Source organism: Echinops telfairi, unplaced genomic scaffold (assembly GCF_000313985.2).
Source record: "Echinops telfairi isolate 266 unplaced genomic scaffold, ASM31398v2 ScPeMD7_2;HRSCAF=8, whole genome shotgun sequence".
NCBI lineage: Eukaryota > Metazoa > Chordata > Mammalia > Afrosoricida > Tenrecidae > Echinops > Echinops telfairi.
Genome location: NW_022103898.1, coordinates 12,299,361 through 12,320,483, shown reverse-complemented (window position 1 = coordinate 12,320,483; position 21,123 = coordinate 12,299,361). Strand labels below are relative to the sequence as shown.

Here is a 21,123-nt window from a genome sequence, read left to right as displayed (position 1 = left end):
CTCAGCCTTCATTTGGGTTTCAGTAATTTCTCTCGGTTACATTGCCCTTGCTGAATCCCTACCAGGCCTCTCACACCCTCCTTGCCACTAATTTTGGATCACTTGTTGCTCCCCTGTCTCTGGGTTGGTCAACACCACCTCCTTAACCCCGCGTCCCCCTCTCCCATGTCCCCCCGGAACCATTATACGACATAGAAATGAAAAAACCTAGAAAAGAAACAAGGAGCAATACGTGAAAACCGGGGACTCTTCTTTGACTACGTGAATAACAATATCATCAAAGCCATAGAACAGCAGCAGCAAGCAGAGGAAGATGAAAAGATTAGAAATTTGATCAAAGCAAAAAAGCATCTTACACAAATGAAGAACGAAAAATAAGCTGAAACAAAAAGGCTAATGGAAGAACAGAGAGAAAGGATTAATAACTTCCTGAGTAAACTAATAAAAGAGAAACTTGACCATGAAGATTTGATTATTGCCAGAGACATTGCTGAAGCAGAGGCTGAAAAAGACAAAAGAGACCGCGAAAGATATGAAAACAACAAAGCAGAATTAAAAGAGATTGCAGGCTATAGAGCCACTGTGATAAAAAGTAAAGAGGAAGAAGGACAAAGAAAACTACATGCCAAAGAACATTAGATGGGCACACTGAAAGCAGGTAAGATTTCTGTGGAGCATGAAAGACAGAAAAACGCAAAGTTGATGAAGAACGCAGAGAAGTTCAAGATGCTCATGTTCAGCAAATGGCCCAAAGCAAGCTTAATGCAAAGCAATGAAAAGAAGAAGATACAGATTATTGCAGACTTACCGCAGCAATTGCTGCTGAAAAGGAGAAAGAATTCCAGGATTATGCAAAAGAAGTGATGAAATCGGAGTCCCAGTCAACTGAAAAGTCTATTTATCCTCTTGTAAAAGCTGTACAGGAAGGACCTGGATGTGGCCATGGACCAATGCTTGTGGACAGAGGTGAATTAAAACCCAGCTCTCAGGCAACGGATGTCACTGGAGTCCAGCTCCCTTTTCATAATTCCCAGGAATCAAAATATAATAATTATCAAAAGTCTAAAGGAAGGCTAGGTTTTACATGGTAGAAAAATTTATTTTTAGTTTTAAGATTGAAAAGACTAAGTTGTAGCAAATAATATGTGCTACAAAGGTAAATTAATTATATACCTATAATTTTTTAATAAAGCTGCTCGTCATCTTAAAAGAAAACCAATGACCCATAAAAGAATAAATTAAGGAAAAGAAAAAGAAAAACCTGTAAATAGATCAAGGTCTGATTTTTGAACTCTGGGCTTGTCCTCCAGTCAAGTCCGATGGGGTGCCACGCTCCGGCCCCAAAGTCTATCCTTTGTACTCCCTTGGGAGCTCCCCGCTCAGAGTCTCTTCTGATGTCTACTCTGCTCCTTCCGTTCTTTTTAATGACCTGTGACGTTCCGGGCGCAGGGTCTTCTTGGTGTTGTCTGCCCTTCACCCATTGCGCTGCAATGCGCCAAGTCTATTTGTGAGACAGTCTCTAAACTCAGGCGGGACATCCTCAAGATCATATTTGGGCTCTTGTGAACTTGTTTTACTTTTTTTCTAGCTTCAACTTGAACTTACATGTGCGCATGTGGTTTGTCCCACAGCCAGTCTCTGACCTCATCTGGCTGATGACTCAGAACTTCTCCATGGCCTCTTTCGATAGATGTAGTCAATTTGATTGATGTGGATTCCATCTGGTCAAGTTCGTGTCTACTATTGCTGTTGTGTTGTTAAAAAAAACTTTGCAGTGAATTAAGTCTTGGTTTTGCAAAATATTAAGCCTTATTTTCCGACTACAGATTCTGTTTCTTTTTAGCTTCTGCATTCCAATCACTAGTAATCATTACTGCACCTTGATTGCATATTTGATCACTTTGGACCCTATGGCATAGTAGCATGTTGAGCTGCAATCTGCAAGGCCAGCAGTTCAAAACCACCAGTTGCTCCTCAGGAAAAAGAAGGGGCTTTCTAGTCTGTGTGAGGCCGGGTCAACGAGAGAAACAAATCCAGTGACGCTCGTCTATGTGTAAGAAAGACCTTTCTATCAGAAAGTAATTGAATATCGGGAAACCATCCCAGCCCAGTCCAGGGGAAGTCCGTGGGTCTGATACTAGTCCATAAGTCCCTCTTCAGACTCACGCTGCCACATGCAGTGATGCAGAACTGCAGGACGATCACAGGCTGGGGGGTAAAACGTCTGTGGATCCAGTGGCGGTACACGCACCCCAGGGTTCTGGCAGGTCCCCGAGCGGCTCCTCAACAAGGAGGTGAAGGCAGTGCAGAGGGAGTGGCCCCCAGCACGCCTTGAAAGGAGACATCATTTGGGCAGAGAGCTTAGAAGAATACATGATAAAAACACTGCCATCGAGTGGATGCCGACTCCTAGCTATCCTACAGGACGGGGTAGGACTGCTCCTGTGAGTTCCTGAGAGGGAAGCTCTTTACAGGAGTAGAATGCTCAATCTCTCTCTTGAGGAGCAGCTGGTGAATTTGATCTGCCGACCTGGCAGCACTTGCAGTTAGCAGCCCATGGCGTCACGCACGCTGCCACAGGGCTTCTGGGAATTAATGGTAGACACAAAGAAAGTTACAGAAAGTTAAGCACAAGGAAGAGTAATCAGAGTGTACTGCAGAACTTGGCTGGGGATACGGCTTCGTCTTGATGTCAACACAGTGCTGCGATTGGAACCCGCCCCCTTCACTCCCACAGGCTTTACTGGACTCTTGTCACCATGGTGGCTCCACTCCGAGAAAACAGCTCCTCCTCATCCACCAGTTGAGTGCCCTCGGACCTGAGGGGCCCCGGTTCCGGGACTACCTCCTAACGCTCGGCTTCCAGTTTTGAGGCCTTCGTATCTGACTGTGTTTCGAAGCAACAGGTTTTCAGTGGCTCCTTCCTTCAGCGTGGGAGCGAGTCCTTCTTCTTTGACTCTGTGTAATGGTTTTTTATACCTCACAAAAGGCATAAGCCTTGCGAATATCTTTCATTGATGAAGGGATAAACAAAGTCCTCCATCCACACGATGGATGCAAATCCGCGGCAACAAAGTAGGACAAACGACGGCCACAACGTCGATGTTGTGGAAAATACGTTGTGCTACAGAAACCAGACGCAAAGGCTAGGTGCTGTGTTTTCCCAACGATGTGGCATCCTTGCAAAGGCAACACTAGGTGGACCTTTTATAGGTGTTAGTCATTTACACAGTGAAATACAAAGTTGATGATTCAAAATGTACCCCCTTTCCTAATTTACCATCTTAAATAGGGAGAGATGATAGACAGAGACAAACCTTAAGGACAGAAAGCTGTTCACTGGTTGCCAGGGTGTTGGGAGGGACTTCCAGGGAGTATGGGGGAAGTTTTTAGAGGGATGGAATGGTCTCATATCTGGTTATGAAGTTATGGAAGTGTATGCCTATCAAAATGCACAGAATTTGCACACTACCATTTTATATAAATTATACACACACACACACAAACTCAAATGGAGCACACACTGTAAAGTAAAACTAGAAAACTTTTAGAAAAAAAATCAGAGAAGAAGATCTTCAGAATTAGAGCTAAGCAAAAACAACTGCATTTGCACCCAGCCTCCTTCCTCCTCAGGTGTGGCTTCAGCTGGAGGCTCGCAGGGCAGGAGACACCTGGAGCCTGTGACCTAGAGTACCGCACAGGTGTGAATAACAGTTCAAGTCTGCACTAAAAAGCGCCCCCAATAAAATGAGACTGCAAAAGAAAAAAGAAAGGAACAGAATGGAAATAGTGAAAAAGTTGATGTGGTAGAAAAAGTGCTGAATGGGAGCGTGGAAGGGAAGGGATTGACATGCTGACACCACGTGGGAACCTGGAGAACATGTGGTCTGTCCAGAATCCATGAAAGCATTTCTTAGTTCTCAAAAAGCTGGCAAAGAAAAGATGATACAAAAAGAACGTCTTTATCGGACAGTGAACCCGATGACAAGGAAAAAGGAGAAGCTGCTGACAGACCCAGGGGCTATGCCCGAGGTCTTGATCGTGAGCCAATAATTGGGGCCACAGACGGCAGTGGGAGGTGAAGGGTTCTCAGAAATGGAAAGATTCCGATGAGACAGGCTTGCGGCTGGCAAGCATGAGCTGAACTGCGTCTCATGAAGAGAAACTAACTTGACATGCTTGTCCGGAAGATGGAAGGTCATCATTGTTTGCAGTGATACCGATGGGTATAATTTGAGTCTTGTGTTTTATTTATAGATAATATAAGTTGCATATTATAATTAACCACATTCTAATGGAAATCAAGTTTGATAGGTTGGTCTTGAAATAGTATTGGAATTGTTGGAGTTATTTTGTTGTTTTTGCATCCAGAGCGCTGGTTATTTTGAACAAACAAAGCTTCTTGTAGTTGCTTCATTTACCAGAAAAGAAAATTTACTTAGTCATTACTCAATCAGAACTTGTATTAATCCAGAATGCCCTAAGACCAGTCTGGATTTTGTGTGTGTGTGTGTGTGTGTGTGTGTGTGTATGTGTTTTTACATTTACCCAAAACTAAACTATTCTAAACAAAATTGGCACGTAACAATCATATGTAGATCTGCCTTATTACATATTGTCTATCATTCTGAGCAACTCAAGAAATAGATCGATCATCTTAAGTAAAATTGGGGGAACAAATTACAAGCCATGAGCTTTTCAATCAAATAAATGATCCAGATAAAAAACTAGACTAATATTGGTATGTTTCAATAAGCCATGCAGGGCTTAAATGCGCAACAGTCCCTTTAGCTAGCCCTTCCTCTGCGGAAAGTGAAACCCCTGCCTTACCCTGAGAAAAGGTTGTGCTTCACGGGATGTTTTCAGACCCTGCTGGTGACAACCTACTAAGACAGTTAGTGGTGAAGTCTAGGAACTGCTGGCCTAAATGGCGAACAAATTTGTAATCCCAACTATTGTTCTGCCCGGTTTCTTTTTGTTTATTTTTTAATCCCAACCCCATTCCGTACCAGTAGACCAGTGGTTCAATTTCTCAGTATTTGGGTTATTCCAATTTAGCTGAAGCCAGGGAAATAGCTTGAGGAGGGCGCAGGGCCGGGCGACCTGTCATTCTGCGCTACTCGACTCCAAGGCATCTCACAGCACTAAGGGCGGGTCACCGTTACAGCTGACAGGCTGTGGCCTGGACAGGAACGTCTACAGTCCCTTCACTTCCCAAATGCTTTCTCAGAGATCCGGACTGGGGACGCAAATGGCCTGTCTAAACCGGGGCTGACCACAGAATCAGACTGTGGAGAAACGCAAAGGAGCTAAACGCCTCGCTACGGAAGACCGGTTTAAAAGACAGCTTACCTGTGGCCGAACGGCCGCGGAGGGGCAGGCTCAGCGCGGCGGCGGCCGGGGGTCCAACGTCGGTCTGCGCCTCCCGGCCCGAGCGCCCAGCCCCGCACCGCAGGCAGCGCGGGGAGGCCTGAGGAGCCGCAGCGCGCGCGGGAGCTCCTCACTCGGCGCCTCAGCCGCCCTCCGGCCCAAAGCCAGCTTGGCCCCGCGCGCCCCCTGGCGGCGGCGGTGGGCCCGCGGAGCGACGCTAAGGACGGACGTCGGCCCGAGGCGGTGTTTCCGCTAGTGAGCATGCGCAACTCCACGGCTGCACTCCCACCCAATCAGAGAATCCCTTAGCCGTGCTCCCGCCTGTGCACGCGTTTAGGGGCGTAACTAACATCAGCTTCACCCAATGAGAGAAGACTATTGTCCTGGGGTCGCTCTGAGTCGATAAGAGGCGGGGTAAGGGTGTTTCCTTTAGCAAGATGGCGGCGAGCAGCGTAGGCCGGGTCGCTGCGGCGGCCGGCAGCTCCGTGAAACCCATCTTCAGCCGAGACATGAACGAGGCCAAACGGAGGGTGCGCGAGCTCTACCGTGCCTGGTACCGGGAGGTGCCAAACACCGGTGAGAGGCAGCGGCGCGCGCGGGCCCGCAGAGGCAGTGTCCAAGGTCGCAGGCCTCCGGTTTCTTCTGGGTGGAGCGGGGTCCCCCAAACTCAAGGTGGACTCGGCATGCGTTAACGCCGCGGTCAGCCAGCCGGTGTCCGGCATCCGACAGCGCTTTGGCCTCTCGTGGCCCCCGTAGTCCAAAGGAACCCTGGGAGGAGGGCCAGGACCTGTCAGCGTCTCTCCCGCCAAGTGGATAGGTGAGGCGTGTGGGGTCCCCAAGGCGGACGCGACCAACGGTCGGACCTAGCCCCTGGCGGCTTTGGAGCACAAAACCAGCTGTCGCTCACTCACTCCCTGCCATCGAGTCCTTGCCGACTCACAGCGACCCTAAACGACAGAGTAGAGCTGCCCCTGTGGGTTTCGGAGACGAACGCTTTTTCGGGAATAGAAAGCCACGGCGTTCTCCCAAGTGAACTCGAGAAGCGCAGGAAGCATTGCAGACGCTCCCCGGTGGCTGTGGGCGCTGAGCGCCCTCACCTTTCACAGGAAAAGAGACTGCAGTGGAGAAGGGGGAATGCCGTTTCCAAGGTCACGCAATAAGTCCGCCGAGCTTTCTCCAGTCTTCCAGGCCAGCCGACCTCCCCTGGCCCCTGCCCCCCTCGCCGGCCTTTGTAGTGTTGAAGACCCCCCCAGCCATCCTGTATAAGAGCCCCATAGATCGGATTTCCAAGGCTGTGTGGAAGCAGACTGCCACTTGGCGCCACCCCCCAGCAGCTGGTGGCTTGTAAACCACCGACTTAGCCATGCGCTTTAACCATTGTGCCACCGAGTCTCCCCTGGTTTGGTCCTTCGGGGATAGTCCTTGGGAACTTGTCCTTTGCCCTGCTGCTTCTCCCTCCCCTGCCCCTCTCTTGGCCTGCCCCCTTTTCTCCAGAACCCCAGTCTTCACTTAGATGTCAGCTCGCCCAGAGGTGTAGTAGGCAGCTTCCAGAAAGCAGAGACAGCCGCCTTCTTGTCCTGTGTCCCTTCAGTGCCGCCCAGTGTACCTGATGCTCCCTGCACGCTGTCAAGGGTAGCACAAGTGTCAGGGAGTGTCACTGTTTTGTTATTGCTTTTCAAGCTCTTTAAACTGGCCCTTCACTGCTACTCTGAGGCAGTAGAATGTGGAGGTTAGGCCCCAGGTCCTCTTTCAGGGCCCTGCCCTTCACTAGCTGTGTGACCTCCAGCACGTTACTTCTTCTCTCTGTGCCTTCTAATCTCCTTCCGAATGCAACTGTATTCAGTAGGTTCCTGCTCCGAGGTGCTTGGAACGGGGCTGGGTGTTTAGGGCACAGTCATCAGGCTCCTCTGGCAAATCCCAGTTTGACCTATTGGGGGCGGGAGTGGGCAGGTGGACTGTGGCTGTCCCACAGAGCCCTTGTACTCAAGGAAGTTTTTTAAATTTGTATGTATTAATTGGGAGTTAAGACATCTTTCCTTCCACACTTCAATCATGGCAAGCAGTACTGTGCAGTTGCTACCACAATCCATTTCCAAACATTCTTTTTCTTTCTGGATTCCTGTCCTCAAGTAGTTTGTCAGCTTGCTGATGATGGGAACTTCCTTCACCCTACAAAGATTAGGGGTAGGGGACCTGCTGGCTCAAGCTCAAATTCAACAATAGATGTGGAGGGTGACAGGCAGAAGGGGTGGGAGGTGGAGGGGTGCATTCATACTCAGATGTTTAGAGAAGACTGTTTCTGTGAGTGCTTGGGACCCTTCTGTGTTTCAGTGGGTAAACGAGGGTCCAGATCAGGAAGGGGGGTTTGCCCAGGGTCACTCACGCTTGATGGCTACACTGGGGTTAGAAGCCAGGAATCCCATAGTGCCCAGCTGTTTTTGAGCCACCCGTTCATTTACTCCCAGACCTTCCCTTAAGTACTGTTTGGGAAGATTGTCCCAGCCTGAGAGGGAGAAGGCAGGGGTTACAAGAGCCCAGAGGGCACCAGCAGAAGGGCCCCAGGGCCGCACCACCTGGAGGTGAGGGGTTGGTGATCTGTAGCCAGTCCAATGCCCAGACCCGCTTTCCTTCACTGGGGCTCCAACAATGCTAAAGGGGCATCCATAGTTTTTATACCAATTGACATTTATCAGAATATACTAATGCTTTGTGTTGCCATATTTTAGAGTGCGTGTTAGTGGTTTCCACATTACAGATGAGGAAACAGAGGCACACAAACTTGCCTTGGGTCACAGTGCTTGTAGGTGGAAGAACAAGACAGCAGACCCCAACTGTTTCTCCCAACTCCATGAGCCCTCCCCACCCAGTCACCCCTTGGTCTCTGGAGGGTAGACCTATTTGTCTGCTAAGATTCCTCCTTTGAAAAAAAATGTCCCATGCTGCTCGCAGGTCACAGATAACAGATAGTTTCTGTTCGTTTGTTGAGTTTCTACTCAGTCATTTAATTTCCATGTCACTGGGCACCTCTTATATGATAGGCAGGACATGATGTTAGCGGGCTTTGCTTTGAAGGGTCCTGTGGATTATTCAGAAGTAGAACAGTCTGCCCACAGTGTCAGTGATGTGTGGAAAAGGTCCGGCATTTTTCACGGAGTTCATTCAGGCAGGATCATCTGTAAAGGCTGGCACTTGATCATCCCCACTGCCCTGTAAAGGAGTGGGCCAGAGGGTACTTTCTCCTGTTTTTTTGTTTTGTTTTTTTCACCTGAGGAAACAACAGCCTCAGGGACTTGTGCCCCAGACAAGGGTGCTGCGGTGTGGAGACTGAGCCCTGCTTGTCCAGTCTCCGAGCCCAGGGCCTTTCCATTGCACCACATGGTCTTCCTTTGAAGGACCGCCCTGTGCCTGCCGGGATTGTTAAACGAACTAGAGCAAAACTCTGTGAACGGTGGTTCTAGAACTACACATGTATCGGAACCGCCCACGTCCGGAGTTCAGCCTGGTGCAGGGCCGTGTTCACCTTCTTTGTACCAGCTTAGTCTGCACGCGGTCAAAGTGAGCTGGGGCCCCCTGGTGTAGACCAGTGAGTGATTCTACAGGCCAGAGCCCAGGCGGGTCCTGCTGGCCTCCCACAGTCCTACTCCGTGGCGTGGGCGCACTTGTTCAGGGGGTTCATTAGGAGGAGGTGCCTAGGACATAGGTGTAGGGTCTCTCTAGAAAAGGGTAGGTAATTGGCAACAAATAATGTCAGGGATTTTTGTGGAAGTAACCAGCCCACTTCATTCATTTTAGATCAATTATAACTTGGGACGATTCTTGTAACTAGAAATGTCCAGCTTGTCTGAAGCCATCGTTTTTCTTGGAGACAACCATCATAGGGTGGTACCCAGAGGAACTAATGATTACTTTTCATGTTGTCAGTGTTTAAGATTTAATAAAATGTTAATGCTTCAAGCCTATTCTTAGAAAAAGGACAGGTAGCCGCAGGAGGTTGCGATCAGCTACCTGTGCGTGTGAGCGTTTTCCTTAGAAGCCCCACAGACGGGGGAGCTCAGATTGGGGGACTTTGGAGGCACTGATGGCAGTGTGGGTTTCACGTTGATCTGCTGACCACAGTGGCAGCGGTGTGAAGCCACGGGAGAAAGATGAGGCTGTCTGCCCCATGAAGACTGACCCTGGAAGCCCATGGGGGCAGTTCTGCGCTGTCTCCTGGGGTGGACTTGATGGCAGTGGGTTTGGTTGGTCGTTTGGCTGCAGGAACCGCTAGCAAGTCCCATAGGGTTGGCTTGGGCCTTGCATTTAAAATGCAGACCAAGTGAGTACTGATATCAGGGACAGTGTTTTCTTTCAAATTCCTGTTCTTAAAGGAGCACTATGATATGTTTAAAACAAAACAAACTGTGGTTCCAGGGCCCCGTATGCCAGGGTCCTTCTGTAGGAATCAGACAAGGCACTGTCGTGTGTTCTAGGCTCACTGGCCCCAGTGGGAAGAAGTCTAAATTCTAGGTTCCAGGTTAGTTTGCCCATTTGTTTTTCTCCTTTGATTGTCAGTGGGTGGGGGTGGGTGCTAGGGGCTCTTTTCTAAAATCCCTAATACTCTAACAATGATGTTTAATAGTCTCTTCTCTGAAGGGAAACCAGTGTTTGCCAGTTTGTATGGGTTAAAGCACTTGATCCTCTATAGAATGCTACGGTGGACTGGAAGCTCGCAAAGCCAAGTCGGGGAAATGCTGTGTATGACGGTCCTCCCTGGACAATCCCGAGTTACATATACCCTGAGGGAGCCTCTGTGCTGACTGCAGACACCTAGCCATGAAACCGGGGCACCAGTTCTAGTCTACTGCCGTTACTAATGTCCTGATTGGGGCAGGCGTGGTTGTCTTTGCTTTGTGGCACTGGTATTTTCTTCAGTGGCAGTTTTTTTTCCCATCACTGAAGTCTCCCCTGCTGCCCCCAGCTCCTCGCTCCCTCTCCAGTCCCCTAGATATACCAGACCCTGCCCCACCATGGTTGTCATCAGTCAACCCAGTGGGGGAGGCCGACTGCGCGTCAGAGGGGAACAGGATGCACAGAAGCGGAATCATCTGACGCCGCAGCTACTGAGTCTGAGCCGCATGTCGGTGGATTGCTGCATCTCAGGCTTCTCCGTTCTCGGTCCTAATGGCTGCCCCTTCATTCGAACGTTAGACCTAATGAGCAGGAGTTAACCTCGTAAACTTCTCTCCCCTTCCCCCAAGAAACCCAATGTGGCAGTAACTGCTTGGTGGCAGGAAGGAGGCCGTCCCCTCCTGCAGGCCCTCAGCAGTTACCACCCCTCAGAGGGCCGGTGACATTGATCTCGACTGGAAGGGAGCACTCCCATTGTACTGCCTGCTGCCTCCAGCCCCGCACCTTGCCCTCACAAGGAATGGAATGGAAGCTGCGTGGAGGGGGTGGGGCAGGAGCAGCAGCGGTCACCTCTTGAGCCCCCAGATCAGGTAAGGTCTAATGTCTGGTGACTGGAAGCAAGGGACAGCTTGCACGGGTTCCATGAACATCTATTGACTGCAGCTTTTCCAAATCTCGTTTGACCTATTGGTTCTACCCTGAATCATGTCCTCTCTAGTGCACCTATTCCAGCTGGACATCACGGTGAAGTGTGGACGAGACAAAGTCCGGGAAATGTTCATGAAGAATGCCCATGTCACGGACCCCAGGGTGGTGGATCTTCTGGTCATTAAGGTACCTTGCCCACCTTTTTGGGTGTTCAGGAGAAAGCCCACCACCTGCATTTTACAGCCAAAAAAGGAGCAAAGTTCACCAGGCTTGTAGGACCTCATCCCTGGGGGTTGCTGCCTCATCTGGTAGCCGGCTTTCCACTGGGAGAGGCAGGCAGGCTGTACAAATGGGGCCAAAACTGGGCCTGAGGCTCTCACCAGCCAGCCTTGTTAGCTTCAGCAGGACCCTCAGTGCGGCCCCGTGAGGAGCAAGGGGAGAAAGAGTGGGCACCGACATCAGGCAGGCAGGTGGTGCTGCGGGGAGGCCTGCCGACTGGGAAGCGTCTTCTCTGGGGGACCAGTATGCCCAAGGTGCATGATCTGTGTTAGCCTCGGAGTCCCTGGAGGCCAGTCACCTCCTTCTCCAGATACAGCAGCTGTTGTCTAGCCCATGTGAAGCTGGCCCAGCGTCTGTGCCAGAGCCAAGAACGGAGCCCCAGCCGTGAGGGCTGGATTCCTCCCACTATGCCCCAGCCCTCTCCCCCTTCCCTCTGCAGGGCAAGATGGAGCTGGAGGAGACGATCAAGGTGTGGAAGCAGCGGACACATGTGATGCGCTTCTTCCATGAAACAGAAGCGCCGCGGCCGAAGGATTTCTTGTCCAAGTTCTATGTTGGCCACGACCCGTGAGGGCGCCCAGTGGAAGGTGCACGTGATGTTATTGTTTCAGAATGCAAATAAACTCAGTCTGTGGCGGTCACTTCCTAAACTGAATTCCACTGGTGAGCCCGCGAGAAGCTGTGTTTCTGCAGCGCGTCTCTCACTTCGCACCTGAACAAGTGGGGTCTTGGTGTACACACCACCTGTTCTCTCCCTCTTCCTGAAGCGTGGTGTGTCCTGTGGATGCGATTAGACTCTTTTTCTCAGAGTCCTGGGTGTGGGTAACAGGAGAGGCTGAGGCCGTCTGCTCTGAAACTGTCAGCCCGGCAGGAGGCTGATGCCTGGGCTAATTTAGCTAGGGCTTCTCCGGCCTCCAGGATTGCACAGCTTGGTGTCAGGGCACAGACGATACCAAATGAGCCAGCCCTTGCAGTCAGAGAGGGATCAGGGCAGCACCCAGAGGCACAGAGCCAAGCTGGGCTCTGAGTAAAATGGCCACCCAGGGGCCTGGCCCTTCCCCTTCCAACAAGCACCTGGCCTTAAGACGAGATTCATTCCCACTCAAGGCGGCACCCTGCTAGGGACACAGCTGTTGGGTGCCCATGAGAACACAAGTAGTCCTCCCGGGTTTATGAGATGCCAGGGGGTGGTGACAGGAGGAAATGGGGACCCAGGCTAAAGCAATGACCGCTTTGCTTTGGGCCAATCTTCTCTGGTCCTTCGCTGGAACACTGCTGAAGAAGGGGGTTAGGACCTAGAGGTGCGACCACCCTGGGTTCCCACCTTCTCCGCACGAACCACTCCTTATACTGTCTTTTAACCTACAGAACCCAAGTTCTGAAAGACTCTTGAAGAATGACATTTCTTAAGTAGTTCCAGATGGCTGGCAGCCAGCGTCACTGAAGGAAAAGGGACTGTCTTGGCTGGGCTTTGGAAATAGGTCCCAGACCCATAAGTGCCTTGGTGATCCCCGCCCAGAGGACTCGAGGGACCTGGCCGTAAAGCAGTGGCCCACATGTTCAGCGGACACCTGCGCAGGCGGGGAAGCGCCAGCCATGAAAGACTCGCAGTGGCTGTCATTCCGTCACCCAGACTGGCATTTATTCTGTTTGTTCATAACCCAGGCGCTTGGGCCCCAGGGTTCAGTGGACTCACTATGCAGGGAACAGCCCACAGCCCAGGGACCTGGATGATGGTCAGGGCAGTGCAGGCGGCTTCTGGGAGCGAGGGAGGCAGAGGGCTTCCCTGGGCCCTTCTGCTGCGGGAAGGAGGAGAGGCAGGCGGCTAGCCCATCGCTTAAGGAAGTGAGCACTTGCTCCTCTGTACTTCCTCCGTGCCCTGTAAGAAAGGAAAGCAGCCGTGAGCGGGGCAGCTCTGGACCCCTGTACCAACAGGATTCCCGGGGCATTCCCCCGAACGCAGCAGGGCAGCAGCGGTCTGAGGAGGCGTGAGGATTCATGCAGCCACACACTGAGCACACACCAGAGAGGCGGAGCTCTGGGCTCCCACGGCATGTACGACAGTCCCACGACAGTAGGAAGCTCGGGCTAGTAGCACTTTGGAGTGAGTGAGTGTGTGTGTGATAAAGCGTACAGTAACAAGTGTCCGAAAGGTACCGGTGAGAAAGGGGCAGTCGCCCTCGGAGACGCCAGCATAAGGAGAGGCTTCATCCACGGTGAGCAGTGGAGTTCGGCCTTGGAGGAAGGTGGGACTAAAACAGCAGTGGGAAAGAGCCTTCTCAGTGGGGCAATGACGCACCAATGCGGGTGCCAAGCAAGGGAGTGGGTGACTCCAGAAAGGAGTGTTGGGGACGGGCGGGCGGTTGGAAATACAGTCGCAGGTGTGGCCAAGGCACGGGAAGCCTTGCATGGCAGGCTCAAGCATCGGAGTGCCGTTTTTAAGACAGAACTGCTTTTATTGTACTTCACAGACGACTGCGTTTTTGACAACTGAGAAGGTTTGTGGCCACCTTACAGCGAGCCTGTCTACGGGTGGACATAGTGTCTGCTCACGTCTGTCTCTGAGTCACATTGTGGTCATTCTCACAGCATTCAAGCTTTTTTAATAAGGCTGCTACCTACTACAATGCAGTGTAAACAATTTATATGCACTGAAAACTGAAACATGAATGGGACCTGCTCATGGCACTATTTGCTTCATCGTGGTGGTTTGGAACCAAAGGGTTCTGAGGTCTGCCTGGTGGCAGCAGCCCTACAATACATACTAAGAGTCCAGGAAGTCTGCTCAGGTAAGCCAGGTGGCAGAGGCACTGAGCTGCCAGGGCCAGGCTGCTCCGGTGCAGGGCTTGGAAAGGAGCTGGCAGGGGCAAGGACTGGGAGTTTGTCAATCTGAAATGACGCTGTTGGTGCTGCGTGTGGGGGGGCATACTCCACTGCCAAGGAAGCGTGTGGGCTGAAAGAGTAAGGATATTATCCAGGGCAATTGAAAATGCTGGCTGGGAGCCATCCTAGTGAGGACAGACCCGGAAGACTCGGTAAGACAATAAGATCGTTCCTTGTCTCCCGCAGAGAGAAAAGGCAAAATAAAACTTCTGCCACCAAGCGGGTCAGTCCTTGAACAGTCTGAGCCCATCCCCGGGGTCCGAATGCTGCCACCAGGCTGAGCTGCATCACAGGGCCGGTGCCCCTCTCGGTTCCTGCTCCTGGTCCAGCCAGGGGAGCAGCAGCGTCTACCTGTTTAGTCATCATCGTCGTCGTCCTCTGGGACAAAAATGTCATGCTCTTCAAGCAGGGCTGCAAAGTTCTTGCTGATGAGTGTCCCGACATAGAGGAAGGGGATCACGATGGACACCACCCGGAGCAGGCCGAAGGACATCTGCAGGGGATCACAGGGCACCGTGAGCTCCAGGTCCACCCAATTGGAGGCTAGACCCTCTCAGGGCACTGCTTCCTGTGGACCCAGGCCTGTCATAAGCAGCCTCACTTTAATGTCCTTGGCCCAATTGAGAGCAAGTAAAATAATGAGAAGCAAGCAAAGGTGATGGGTTTTATGGCCACCTCCGGGAAGAAGTACAAAGCATTTCTTTTTAACAAAGTATTCTAAAGCCAAAACCTCTGTCATCAAGTCATTTCCAACCCATAGCGACCTTATGTGGGGCCTCTGAGACCCTAAAGCCTTACAGGAGCAAACTCCTCGTTCTGCCATGGAGCAGTTGTTGGGTTTGAACTGCCAACCATGCGGTTGGCAACCCAATGCTAATGCTAAGTTCTCCCAGGGCCCCAGTAAGGCACTCTAGACATCTAAAACTCAGGGCACAAGCTGGTAATTACAGCTCCCTACAGACATGAGTGAAGAGAGCGCTACAAGGGCTGGAAGACAGGCCACCGAGTGCAGCTCTGTGAGATGTAACAAACTCATGGGCAGGGATTCCAGGAAATACAAGGAGGTTTCAAGAACTTCCTGGAAAAGTGGAAAGAAACGATAATGGTATTTGTCCAATGACTGAAGCCCCCTCACGTGTAAACATAAAGAGACGTTTATACAACTCCAGAAGTAACTGTTTCCCTGGTGCCTGAGAAATCCAATTCTCCTACATGATCAATCAGGAGCCAGGTGGTGGTCAGTTGCCACTGACCACAGACACAACAGAAAGCCGGTAAGAATGGGAGAAAAAACAAATTCATAAAAATGACCACCCACTGGGCTGACAGACTAGGGAAAGGCCGAGAGACCCTTTTAACCTGGAACTGAAGCGACCTCCAGAAGTCACCTTTCAGCCACGGCTGAGACTGGCCTCTAATCAACAGTCAACACCCACCAAGATATGTTCCTTACGACAGCGGTTCTCAGCCTGTGGGTCGAGAACCCTTTGGGGGGTCGAACCACCTTTTCACAGATGTCGCCCAATTGATAACAATAACAAAATGACAGTTATGAAGTAGCAACAAAAATAATTTTATGGTTGGGGGGGGTCACCACAACATGAACTATCACAGGGTCATGGCATTAGGAAGGCTGAGAACCACCGCCTTAGAACATCAGCTACACAAAACCACTCAGCCAGCTCAGAGGCAAAGATGAGAGGACAGAAATGCACAGGGAAGCTGGAGAGCCAGAAACGGAGAAGGGGGGAGGGGGCAGGCCAGGGGCATAAGGAAAAGGGTGGGGCAGGAGGGCGTGAGCGGCCAGTTATGGAACAAAGTGCCTATCAACTGTTAAAGGGGAAATGAAAATTTGCTGTGTAAACTTCCACTTAAAGCACAACAAAATGCTCCTTTTTTTTTTTTTTTAAGTAAGTAATATTTCAGAGCAGGTGTGTTTTGAACAAGCGGGCACATCTTTACACTAAAACGCCAGCTATTTTAGCCGGCCTGGAGGAGTGAGTGTCCAGACAATGGAACCAGCACCTGGGATTTTCACAAGCTGACACATTCATACCACAAACACACTCCACACATCAGCTGAGTCTTTGTATAGGCAGCCACTTCCCCAACAGAGCCCTATCTTGCTGTAAAACCTCCGTGCAGCGAGTTGTCCGTGCAAACCAGCATAGGCCTGGCTAGCTCTTGAAGAATGTGGTGTTGATTTCAACGCCCAGAGCAAACAGGGACTGACTCCATAGAAACACCAAGGGGTGGAAAAGGTGCTGACGGCCGGTGACCGCATTCAGAGGTGCAGCTGACTCAATGCACCTGACTCAGCTGACAGCCTTGAGCCCCTGAATCTCCACGGAAAGAGGAGGGTCACTTTGCTATGAGCCTCTGTGCGTCTCAGGGCTGCGAATCACATGAATTGCACTGTGGGGCAAAACTCAGAAAGCCTGCCCCATGCACCCTTCATCTAGAAAGGCCATTAACCCATGATTTCATTCATCAGCTGAGACAGGGCAGGGACGTCACAAGACTTGTGTCCTCAAGCCAATGGTATGGGCCATCACATGCCTTACCAGGGAATCGATGCCTACTCACAGTGACCCAAGAGAACTGGGTAGAAATTAAGCCCAGTCCTTCTCCCGCAGAGCGGCTGGTGGTTTTGAACTGCTGGCCTTGTGGTCAGCAGTCCAACGCGTAACCACTCCGCCACCAGGCCTCACATCAGGGAAAACGTTGCGTTTCTAAGCTGTGGCTCCCCCTTTTCGGTTTCCACCCACCCTAGCCCAACACAGGATTCGAACACGTCTCCTCCCAGCTGTCCAAGTGGCCATGCACCGCCTTTCAGCTTAAAGCGATCGTATGATTGGCCTTTGCTCCTATCAATCACCGACGACCCGCACTCCTCCGCCCCGCCAGCAGGCCGACACTCACTTTCACCGGTTTGGGCAAAATGGCGCCGCTGCGGGTAACGATGACTGACCTCGACGGTACCAGGCTCCGACCTGAGCTGCCTCGTACGGCGGAGATATCGCCACCTTTCCTCACGCTCGGCCCGCTCCGGGAAGCTCCGGATCGGGCGGTGGCCCAAGCCAGCCAGCGAGATGCCCCGGACGCCATCGCCCAGCTCCGCCCCTCGCCCGGCTACAGACCCCACCGACTGGCCCCGGCAAGGACGGCGCCCCCAAGTCTCGCGAGCGCTTGAAAAGAGCGGCGCCTCCCAGGCTTCCCACTTGCGTCATGGGGAGAGTTCCCCTTGCGGCAGCGAGGCCCCGGCCGACGCGGTGACGTCACGAGGAGGGCGCCGCTGGCCCCGCCCCGGGTGGGCGGAGCCCCCAGACCTCTCTCCCTCCTGTGGAGTCCTCGCGTTTCTGCCCTCGTTCCCGTGCGGGTGAACCACGCAGGGACCTCCACCGAGGATGGAAGTAAACTTAAGGAACTGAAATGATGAAAAACACAAAATAAAAAAACTTTATTAACAATAGCAAAGATAATAAAGGCCGGTGACGTCTGTATATAAAATGGAGTGCAGCGGGCTGTAAGATTCCTGGTCCGGCTAGGAAGGCGGCCCCTCCTGAGGAGCCGGTATAGGGTCTGGGAATTCGTGCAGAGCTTCAGCCGCAAGCCTAATTCGAGGCAAGGTCAGGCTGCCTAAGGCCACCAGTTGGAGGGAGAGCCTGAGGAGGGCGGTGTGACCAGGCTCAGCCAGCTGCACCGTGCAGGGCATCAGTGGCTATAAGGAGTCTTGGCTGGAAGACAAGCAGAGCTGTGAAGACTTCCCAGGTGGTTTAAGAAGCAGAAACGCCCCCTTTGGAATCCCAGGAAGGAGTAGGCCTGTGGCCACACTCCTGGGTGTCGGGGGGACAGAGACCAGAAGAACAAGTGGCTCTCCCCCAGGAGTCACACTGCCTCACACCTCTCCTCCTGACTCCACCCTGGGCAGTCCCACCTCCAGCAGCCCAAGGCTGAGACAGCAGGGTTACTGCTGACATCAAAGCTACCAGCCCTGCAGGGTCAAGGTCCAGAACCTTCTGCTGACAGCGCAGCCAGAGCGAGAGGGGTGGAGGCCCGGAGCAGAATAAATCCCTAGTTGGCTGAAAGCCCTCTCCCTCCAAAGGGAGACGGCAGACTGGGTGGTCCAGACCTGATCTTCCTGCCCCTCAGGTGAGCAGGGCCCTTGAAGAGACATATGAGCAAAACGGCAGCCTTCTGCAGGTACTTAGAGGCACAAGAGACTCCACATGAGCATGGTGGGGCGGCCGGGGGTCGCGTAACATCTCGTTTCTTCCCCGCTATTAATCTTAGAAGAGAGAATTGGCGGGGGGGGGGCACCTTCCCTCTGGGTCTCAGGGCATGAAGGAGCTGGAAGCAGTGATTCCTAAGTCCCCTCCTGATACCAGTGTGGATCTAAAACCTGGAGATGCCCTACAGTAAAGGAAGGAGCAGGTTCCCCACAAAAGCAACCTTGAGAAAGAGTAAACATTCCACTCTGGACATCCCAGGTGTCCCGACCAGCAGGACAGGGCGGACTCCAGGCTCAGGGTCTGTCCTTGTTCTCACGTGCTGGCCGGCCCCCCTGGGCCCTCTGCAGCCACCTCCTCCGCAGCTCCAGGATCTCCTGGCCATACCAGTCATGCAGTGTGGAGAAGCAGGAGGTCTCAGGGGACACAGGGCTCTGTCCCCTGCCTAAGAGGAGGCTAGCAGGGCCTGGCAACTCCCACTCAGCCGAGGCCCACCCTGATAGCCTGCTGCCCCTTCCCTCAACAGAGCCCCCAGGGCTGCAGTCCTTGGAGGGGGAGTGGCCATTCTCTAAGCGAGAACTGTGCTCAGAAGCCTGGGGCTTAGAGCGGCCGGTGGCACCAGCCTTCCACGGTGACCTGCGGTGCAGGGCCAGGCTCTGGCGGGCATCACGCAACTGGCTCTCCAGCTCACGTACCACCAGGCGCATGTAGCTGAAACTGGCCCGAGACAGCACCTTCACCCAGGCCTCCTGGGCAGCTGGCCCATCTGCAGCCAGCAGGTAGGGCCGCACTCCAGGGGCATCGAAGCGGATAGCGAAGGCAAACTCTTCAGGCACTGGGGCCTCCGCCAGCTCCACTGTGCAGCCCTCCAGCACCACCAGGCTGAGCGGGGCCCGGCCCTCAGGACTCTCAAAGGAGAACAGCAGGTTGCCCTTGAGGACAAACCAGCATCTTCGGCCAGCACCACCAGCAGTGGGTGGGGTCCCCAGGCCCCCCCACAGGCGCAGGAAACCTGTGTGGTCCGCAGGGGAGTCACTGGTTGCATAGTGGGCCACGCTTCTCTCATTCAGCTTCATGGCTCCTGCTGGGGTCCCTGGAGTGCTGTGAAGTGAGAGAGGGGCCCTGAGGATCAGAGGATGGGGACAGAGGCAGCGGCCCTGGGGGGAAAAGCAGGCTAGTCTGGAGGAGGCCCACCAACTCATTTGTCTATGACCTCGGCTGGGTCTCAGTGTGCTCCTCTGTGACATGGGTGGGTCCCTCGTGCCTTCTCTCACCAAGGGTCAGTGTGGGGGGTGGTGGTGAGGGAGGGGTCAGGCAGAAACACTAGACATAGGAGACCTCTATGTCTAGATCATGTGCTTGTCCCCGACGGGGAGGTGTGGCCAGGCTTTTGAAGATGCGAAGAATGGGTCCCCGCTAGGCTGACAGGAACCCCAAACTCACAAAACGGCTGTGTTTAAACCGAGGCTGAGGGCCCCATAGCCAAACCAACCCCAAGGGTTTCTGAAACCCCAGAGGCCCCTGCTGGTTTCTCAAGTGTGGGTGACACAGCCACCCTGCAGCAGCCTTCAGGACAAGGCAGGTCGAGGGGTGCGGACCAGCCTTGTTCTTGGCTTGGATGGGGAGCTACCCTGTAAACACTAAACACGTGTGGGTCCCACAGGGCTTGGCTGCATGGGGCCAGCCTCAACCACCGGATGTCAGTGCGTCATCAGATCAGAAATGGTCCCTAGTCCAACCATCCCCAGTACGTAGGCAACGCTGCAGCCCTTGGAGCAGGGGCCGTGAACTGCCCGAGATCACACAACCCATGAGAAACCCAGCCTGGTCTCCGGATTTCCTCCCACCTTCCAGGCAAGGTCATGGCTGTGAACCCACTTACCAGCAGAATCCACTGAAGGAGGTCTCTTGCCACACCGCGGCGCCCTTTGACCACCTGGTTCCCAGGGAACCTGCAAAAGAATTCTCACACCCAGTCAACCCATCCTAAAGAAGAGGAACTCCTCAATGTCCTTTGGGGCCCCGTGAAATCACCACCTTCTCCATGAAGCCTTCCCTGGCCCCTGCCCATCCCCCACGGCTCTCAGACCAGGCCCTGGTTTTTGTTGAGTGCGTGGGGTATACTCATAGCCACTGGGTCGATGCCGACTCTGGAATCTCTCAGACCAAACTCACTGCCACGGAATCAGTGCAGAGCGCCCCCTGTGGGCTTCTGAAACTGTCACTGTTCCCAGGAGTAGGAAGCCCAATCGTTCTCCTGTGGAGATGCTGGTGGATTCGAACTGCCCACCCTGCGGATCAAAGCCCAACGCATAACCACTACGCCACCAGGGCTCCATGGACTCTAGTCTCACTCAAAAGAAAAGCCCCCTAAAGGGTCTCCTTAGGCCCGGATCTGCATCAGAGCCGACCACCAGGTCTTTAGTGGGATCACCTTACCTTTCAGTTAGCAGCCAAACATGTTACCATGATGCCACCAGGACTCCGTAGGCCAGGCACCTGACCCCCATTGTCTACACCAGTGTTTCTGACACTGCCCTGTAGGGATGCTGGGGCGATGAGTGGGTGGGTCAGGGGGACTATAGAAGCACTTTATCCTGGATTATGGGCTATAGAGTATAAAACATTCTCATTGCCAGGGCAGGATGCTGATTGATATATATATATATATATATACACACACATACATACACACACACACACATATATATATATATACATACATACATGTATTTTTTTTCCCTGAAAAGGGGGTGGTAGGCCAAATAAGTTTGAGGACGTACTATGTTCTACACCATATATATATATATACACACACACACACACA

General features: G+C 52.6%; 3 protein-coding genes and 1 pseudogene across 3 annotated transcripts; 2 read left to right on the top strand and 2 right to left on the bottom strand.

The window, feature by feature from the left end:
* The window catches only part of LOC101658763, a 6,290-nt pseudogene extending 5,199 nt beyond the window's left edge, over positions 1 to 1,091 (top strand).
* A 4,702-nt stretch (positions 1,092 to 5,793) lies between these two features.
* On the top strand, positions 5,794 to 11,825 carry NDUFA6 (NADH:ubiquinone oxidoreductase subunit A6). The gene is made up of 3 exons (XM_004700292.2): positions 5,794 to 5,946; positions 10,976 to 11,091; positions 11,624 to 11,825. Exons 1-3 carry the CDS (start codon positions 5,808 to 5,810, stop codon positions 11,753 to 11,755), a joined length of 387 nt encoding a protein of 128 aa, XP_004700349.1. The 5' UTR covers positions 5,794 to 5,807; the 3' UTR covers positions 11,756 to 11,825.
* A 974-nt stretch (positions 11,826 to 12,799) lies between these two features.
* On the bottom strand, positions 12,800 to 17,220 carry SMDT1 (single-pass membrane protein with aspartate rich tail 1). The gene is made up of 3 exons (XM_004700291.2): positions 16,990 to 17,220; positions 14,419 to 14,560; positions 12,800 to 13,063 (listed from the first exon to the last, which is right to left on the bottom strand). The coding sequence occupies exons 1-2, from the start codon at positions 17,173 to 17,175 to the stop codon at positions 14,423 to 14,425; spliced, it is 324 nt and encodes a 107-aa protein (XP_004700348.1). The 5' UTR covers positions 17,176 to 17,220; the 3' UTR covers positions 12,800 to 13,063; positions 14,419 to 14,422.
* A 280-nt stretch (positions 17,221 to 17,500) lies between these two features.
* Positions 17,501 to 20,754, bottom strand: PHETA2 (PH domain containing endocytic trafficking adaptor 2). The gene is made up of 3 exons (XM_045292255.1): positions 20,736 to 20,754; positions 20,179 to 20,248; positions 17,501 to 19,397 (listed from the first exon to the last, which is right to left on the bottom strand). Exon 3 carries the CDS (start codon positions 19,370 to 19,372, stop codon positions 18,593 to 18,595), a length of 780 nt encoding a protein of 259 aa, XP_045148190.1. The 5' UTR covers positions 19,373 to 19,397; positions 20,179 to 20,248; positions 20,736 to 20,754; the 3' UTR covers positions 17,501 to 18,592.
* Positions 20,755 to 21,123: the final 369 nt, after the last annotated feature.